Below are 6594 nucleotides of genomic sequence, written 5' to 3'. Positions count from 1 at the left end.
GCATGAATGTTTGTAAAAACAATATTGCCAAAGCCACATTTATGGTCTCGATTTTCCCATTGTGATCTTTCTGGATTTGAGCAGCAGGTGGGCTCGTGTATTAGAAATGAAGCCAAAAAATGAAAATAATTATAAGATTTGGGTTGTTAAACTCAGTTATTCTATACATGTAGTCCCACCTGCTCCAAGAACAAAGGGAGTGTCACTGCGGAAACGCTGTTGTGCATCAGATACTACTTTGTGTTACCAAAGCAACGCAACGCCTATCGTACTATCCAATCAAAATTCAAAACCAAGTTTTCTCGACCAATCAGATCTCTGATAAGCTTTGACTGACAGTTAGTCGGTCCAATAGTGTTACTTGGCCGGTTGCAGCTGGCAGCGGTCCTACCTTCTCAGGTTAGTCCGTTACAGGAGCGCAACAGAGTGTAAACTTCGTCTGTTTCTGTCGTTGTTTGGAAGTTTTCAAATACAACCAAAATGAGGGAAATCGTTCATCTGCAGGCAGGCCAGTGTGGAAACCAAATTGGAGCAAAGGTTAGAAAAACTTTGGTTTGAAAGTTAAGTCTTAACTCATTGAAAAAGAGCGTGAATGTTAAATATGGATTGGGCGGGTTGATAAACTAAGCTAATGATAGCCTTGGTGTGTAAACAGCCATGGGCTTGAGTCGTGGGGATAAAACTTTCTGTATAGCCAGTTCATTTCACGGTGGCTCTGTAATCTCTTGTTCTAGTTCTGGGAGGTGATAAGTGACGAACACGGCATCGACCCGTCCGGGACATACCATGGGGACAGCGACCTGCAGCTGGAGCGAATCAACGTGTATTACAACGAGGCAACAGGTTGGCTTCTCTTTGCTCTACTACAGCGTTAGATAATCTAGTTATATCATTTCTAAGAGAGACAGTGTAATTCAATACCACGCGGAAGGCTTGTTAGTACCGTGGGCATCCAGCAGGGGATCCTTATCTCCCTGGAAGACACAAAAACTCAGCCCTGAAGCCAGTCTGTCCTGCTCCGCTGTCCTTCCTAGTTACTGTCTGTTTCCATGAGAACTTACAACAGACCCACACCTGATGATATCATCCCAAACAAATATGAGAGCGTTCACTTACTGTAATAAAATTTGAGGTCCTATACAAGCGACTAACCTTGTTTGTTTTTTGTTAACTTTATAAATTGAGACATTATGTTCTCAGGGAATGAAGATAGCATAAGGTTAAGTAGGTGTTGTAGTAGAAAATGATAAAGCATACTTTTCTAAACAAATTACAAACCACTTTTGTGTATAGGTGTTGGGCTTTTTTTTTTTTTAGCATGGCTGGATAATGAGAGAATGGGCCCCTTAGCACAAATATGTAAAAGGCCCCACCTCCTCTAGTGCGAAATAGCAAGATACCTGTAACCCTTTCCACCAAAATTAGTATGTGTATGCATGTTTTTTTTAAACACTGGAAAAACTGCTTAAAATCAGCAAGAGACCAGAGCTGTGTACATGGCTCTGCAGTAGACGAGCACCTTTCTGCTTTTTACTGGTGTGTCATGCTCGACAACATGGACAGCCTGAAAACAGGTTATTAAATAGCAGAAAGCAGCACGGAGGCCGATGAAAATACTACAACAGTTCCTTCTTTTTGACTCAGTCTTTTTGTCTCATTGCATCTTGCCAGTGAAGAGGCTAAAATTAGTGTGTTCACCCTGGTGTTGTATTCCCATCACTGCAGAGCGATGGAGCGGAGCTGATAAATACCTGTGACTACTGTAGAGTCATTTTACCAGGATGTGAATCCCTATTGTAATCTTTCCCATTACATACAAAAGCCAGATGTTAGTGGGTATTATGTGTAGAGGGAAAGGGGCTATGTGATTTTGTGGTGGTTCTGCCTCTTTTTTGTAGTTGTTTTGTGCCTCTTTGTAGTTGTTATGCATCTTTTTGTGGTTTTGTGTATCTGAGGAAATATCGTGTCTTCTGTGGTTGTTTTTCCTATTTTTTGTAGATCTTTTATGTCCCTTTTACATTTCTTTGTGGTCCCTTTGTGCTAATTTGGAGTCTCTTCCTGGTCAGTAATTTGAGTGACATTTTACAGATGAAGGATAGGGGTGGGGTGGGGAACTGGGCTTGTGCCCAGCAGGCCTGTTTAGTAATCCATCCATGCTTCTTTGGTTGTTGCTCTACTGTAACCCTCTGCTGTAAGCACACAAGGCTGAATTGACATGCCATTCAGATGTTACAAAAATAATAAAATGTTTCGCTTTGTTTGGTCAACATTTCAAAAGGGCAATCATTTCATGCATACTAACAAAAAGAAGAAAAGCTGTAAAAGAGTAATCAGCACTGTGTGCAAATAGTTTCATAATAATTTGTCCACTTGTGTTTCATTCACCAGGTGGCAAGTATGTCCCCCGTGCAGTGCTGGTGGACTTGGAACCAGGCACAATGGACTCTGTGAGGTCTGGTCCCTTTGGCCAAGTCTTCAGACCAGACAACTTTGTCTTTGGTGAGAATTTGATTGGAAGCAATTGTTGTGTATCAAGTAGTTTAAGGAGCCATTCTCTCACCGTGACTAAATTGTGTTTTACTTTGCAAGTATGATGAAGTCATATTTCATGTAGATCCAGGAGGTGCTGATACCACAGTTGTTAAAGATTTCTACATTTTTATGTAACACAGGTCAGAGCGGAGCAGGTAATAACTGGGCTAAAGGCCACTACACTGAGGGAGCCGAGCTGGTGGACTCGGTCCTAGACGTGGTGAGGAAGGAGGCAGAGAGCTGCGACTGCCTACAGGGCTTCCAGCTCACACACTCCCTCGGAGGAGGCACTGGCTCCGGCATGGGCACACTGCTCATCAGCAAAATCCGAGAGGAATATCCAGACCGCATCATGAACACTTTCAGCGTGGTGCCTTCACCCAAGGTTCATTTATTACATGGGCATATTTTGAAATTAAAAATATTTGTCATTACACATGCTTCTCTGCGCTTTAGTCAGTGTTTTTAAGATCACGAGAAACCTGGAATAGTCATGGAATTTGCAAATAGCTAATTCGAGGCCTGGAAAAGTTTTGGAAAACTAAATATACCCTGAAAGTTTTGGAAAAGTCATGGCATTTAGGTTTTTTTTTAAACCTTTATAATAACACATGATGTGTTCATGGACCTTAAGAATTGTTTCTGGCTGTGATAAATGGTATAACTTTTGGTGTTTTAAAAAAAAAAAATAGATATATTTTTTAAGAAAACAGGCGTGTAAAGTATGCTTTCTTATAATAAAAAAAATCAAAAGTTTTAAAAGAAAAAAAAAACAAACATTTTTTTTAAATTGCCACAGAAATGCCTAACATGCCTCCGGAGGCAGATAAAATAATATAATAAAAAACATAAGTCCCTCCCCAGTGCTTAAAAAAATTATGTCATGCCTCCCCCTTTTTGTAACACCCCCCCATAAATAACAAATCCCTAAATTATATTCAGATGTTCAACAATATTTTAAAAAGCTATTATGTATCGAAAACAACTGATAAGGAGTATTGATGCTCATTTCAAATAATTTATGGTCCTGTAAATTTGCTTCAAAGTCCTGGAAATGTTTTGGTAAAAATGTGTATGAATCCTGTGTAATGCTGGTCCCTCTTCCTCCCTTTGTCTCGTCTTTCTTTTCACTCTCTCAATCCAGGTGTCGGACACGGTGGTGGAGCCATACAATGCCACCCTCTCCGTGCACCAGCTGGTCGAGAACACAGACGAGACCTACTGCATTGATAATGAGGCCCTGTATGACATCTGCTTCCGCACGCTGAAGCTGACCACGCCCACCTACGGAGACCTCAACCACCTCGTCTCAGCCACCATGAGCGGTGTGACCACCTGCTTGCGCTTTCCTGGCCAGCTCAACGCTGACTTGAGAAAACTGGCCGTCAATATGGTGCCCTTCCCCAGGCTGCACTTCTTCATGCCGGGCTTTGCCCCGCTGACCAGCCGGGGCAGCCAACAGTACAGGTACAGAGGCAGGAGCTTACAGCCTCCTTCCCACTGCACAAAAAACCCGCAAACACCCACAAACACCTGGCTTTTTAACACAATGGGAACATGTACAATTAGCATTCACACCTGGGTCCACTGACTCTGCAGTAGTTATGGGTATTTATCGACTCCAGCTCCACTCGGCTTGATGAGAATACAACAACCAGGTGAACGTGCTAATTTTAGCCACTAAACTGTCGAGATGCAGTGACACGTCTCAACTAAATACCGTCCATCTCCACCTAAGCAGCGCTGAAACATCGCTCCAAATTAGTCTGTACGGAGTGTGAAAGAGAGACTGAAAAAGTAAGTAATGTATAGAGACATGACTACTATTCTGTTGTCACAGGCCTTCATCCATTCTCATTTCTACTGTTAGCCTGTTTGCTGGCCAGTCCGTGACGCCAAACATGACACACAAACAAAAAAAACCCAACTAAAATATACAGAAAGGCATACTCATCTGCTGCAGAGCCGTATACACAGCTCTGTTCTACTGGCAGTGGGAGTTTACCCATGTTTAAAAAACCTGCAAGCACATGCTATTTTGGGTGGAAAAGGGTATTAGGGGCTGTATCAGACCCTCAAGTTGCATTTTAATGAATTTAAAAATAAATCTTTAATGAACTTTCTGCCTTTTACTAGGGCATTGACAGTTCCTGAACTCACCCAGCAGATGTTCGATACCAAGAACATGATGGCTGCCTGCGACCCACGCCATGGGCGCTACCTCACAGTTGCTGCCATCTTCCGAGGCCGCATGTCCATGAAGGAGGTGGATGAGCAGATGCTGAATGTGCAGAACAAGAACAGTAGCTACTTTGTGGAGTGGATCCCGAACAACGTCAAGACGGCCGTCTGCGACATCCCTCCCCGGGGCCTCAAGATGGCCGCCACTTTTATCGGCAACAGCACAGCCATTCAGGAGCTGTTCAAGCGCATCTCGGAGCAGTTCACCGCCATGTTCCGTCGCAAGGCCTTCCTCCACTGGTGAGTAAAAGAAGACTGATGTTAGGACAGTGGGGAGAAGTTCCTGTACTTGTGCTGGCCTGTTCTTACCCAGAATTCATACACTAACAATAGCTAATTCGTCAAAACGCAATCATATTTCAGGTACACGGGCGAGGGCATGGATGAGATGGAGTTCACAGAGGCTGAGAGCAACATGAACGACCTGGTGTCCGAGTACCAGCAATACCAGGACGCCACTGCTGAGGAAGAGGGCGAGTTTGAGGAGGCTGAAGAGGACATGGCCTAGACACTGACTGTGACCTTCTGTTACTATGCAACAGTTAAGGCAGGGCGATATGCTTCAAAAATCATAGTAGAATTAATAATGATTGGCTTAAAAGCAGTAATTTGGACAGTTCAAAATAATTTATCAGTAATTCCACTGAAAGTCATCAATTGATAACATTGAACTCCAGTCCAGCCTTAACGGGAGTGAAAAGGAGTTCTCCAGCCTTGGTTTTTACATGTTGTCTATTGTTTTCATATTACTTTTTGCTGTTGGCAGGTCTCGTCTGCCTTCTTACTTTGATATAAATGTTCTCAATCTTTCCTGTTTTTTTTGTTTGGAGGATATCATTTGACCCTCACTCCCACTGAGTGGCAAACATTTAAGCATCTGTCTTTATATAGAAAACAAAAAAGGTAGCTGAAGCAAAAGGAGTTTTTGGACAGATGACTGCACAAAGATTAGCGGTTTGCATTACTTATGAGTTTTTATATGCAGTCTATGGTCTCATCATATTTCAGAGTTTACAGACTGAATGCCCAGATTGTCGCAGATCAGTTTAACTCCATGTGTTTCCAGCTCTGTCTATTCAGAGCAGGCACCTGGTGACCTTGTTTGTTCACTCAGTGGTGGTGTTGTGAAGTAACTAAATTATTGTTTTTTCCTTGTCTTTTTCAAGCTGCAGGTTTTATATGTATTTTTGATGAAGTAGAATAAAACACTGACCAGCTCAAGGCACTCATTCTGAATTGCTCTGTTTGATGTGGAGTGTAATTCTCAAATCTTAATGAAATCATCTCATTTAGCAAGAAAATTCCTACTTGCGCTAAAAGACTGTTACTTATAAATAGTGTCAGGAACTGGTCACTGCTACATCACTGTGTTAGTACTGAGATGTTACTGACAAAAAGTACAGATGGGTTTGAATAAAGATTTTATGAATTGGTGTTACACTGTGTAGTCATTCATGACTACACAGCGTAACTTAAATCGCAACTTAATTAAAACTAAACTTGACCATGACAGATTTTTATCATTTAAATTACAACAAGTGTGTTGGCTTGATTTAAGCTGCTCAAGTGCAGACTTGTTCAGATGAGTGATAGAAATGTTATGTAAAGTTTCTGTTAGTCAAATTAAAGGAAGTTATCTGGCAGAACAGATAACATCCAACATCCTTGTTCATCTCCTCTCACTTCATCAGATTAACGGCTAAACTTTCCTTTAACCCTCACGAAGTCACACGGGCTCACTGAGATTGGACACAAATAACCCAAATCTTTTAGTTTAACCTCAATAAAAGTGAGTCATTTGAAAGTCATAATATCAGAATA

General features: G+C 41.9%; 1 protein-coding gene across 1 annotated transcript; it reads left to right on the top strand.

Moving 5' to 3' along the window:
- Positions 1–427: 427 nt before the first annotated feature.
- Positions 428–5994, top strand: LOC121953224 (tubulin beta-4B chain-like). Its single transcript, XM_042500182.1, has 7 exons — positions 428–537; positions 735–843; positions 2389–2499; positions 2673–2917; positions 3677–3999; positions 4669–5013; positions 5137–5994. The coding sequence occupies exons 1-7, from the start codon at positions 481–483 to the stop codon at positions 5279–5281; spliced, it is 1335 nt and encodes a 444-aa protein (XP_042356116.1). The 5' UTR covers positions 428–480; the 3' UTR covers positions 5282–5994.
- Positions 5995–6594: the final 600 nt, after the last annotated feature.

The sequence above is a fragment of the Plectropomus leopardus genome, chromosome 14 (assembly GCF_008729295.1).
Source record: "Plectropomus leopardus isolate mb chromosome 14, YSFRI_Pleo_2.0, whole genome shotgun sequence".
Classification (NCBI taxonomy): domain Eukaryota; kingdom Metazoa; phylum Chordata; class Actinopteri; order Perciformes; family Serranidae; genus Plectropomus; species Plectropomus leopardus.
Note: the sequence above shows the minus strand (reverse complement) of the source record. Positions and strands in the feature narration are given on the sequence as shown.

Bases quoted from the DNA above. Each gene is read 5' to 3' on its own strand.
- LOC121953224 (XM_042500182.1), top strand. From the start codon at position 481: ATGAGGGAAATCGTTCATCTGCAGGCAGGCCAGTGTGGAAACCAAATT. The intron at 538-734 runs GTTAGAAAAACT...CTCTTGTTCTAG, and splicing joins GAAACCAAATTGGAGCAAAG to TTCTGGGAGGTGATAAGTGA. The intron at 844-2,388 runs GTTGGCTTCTCT...TTCATTCACCAG, and splicing joins GTATTACAACGAGGCAACAG to GTGGCAAGTATGTCCCCCGT.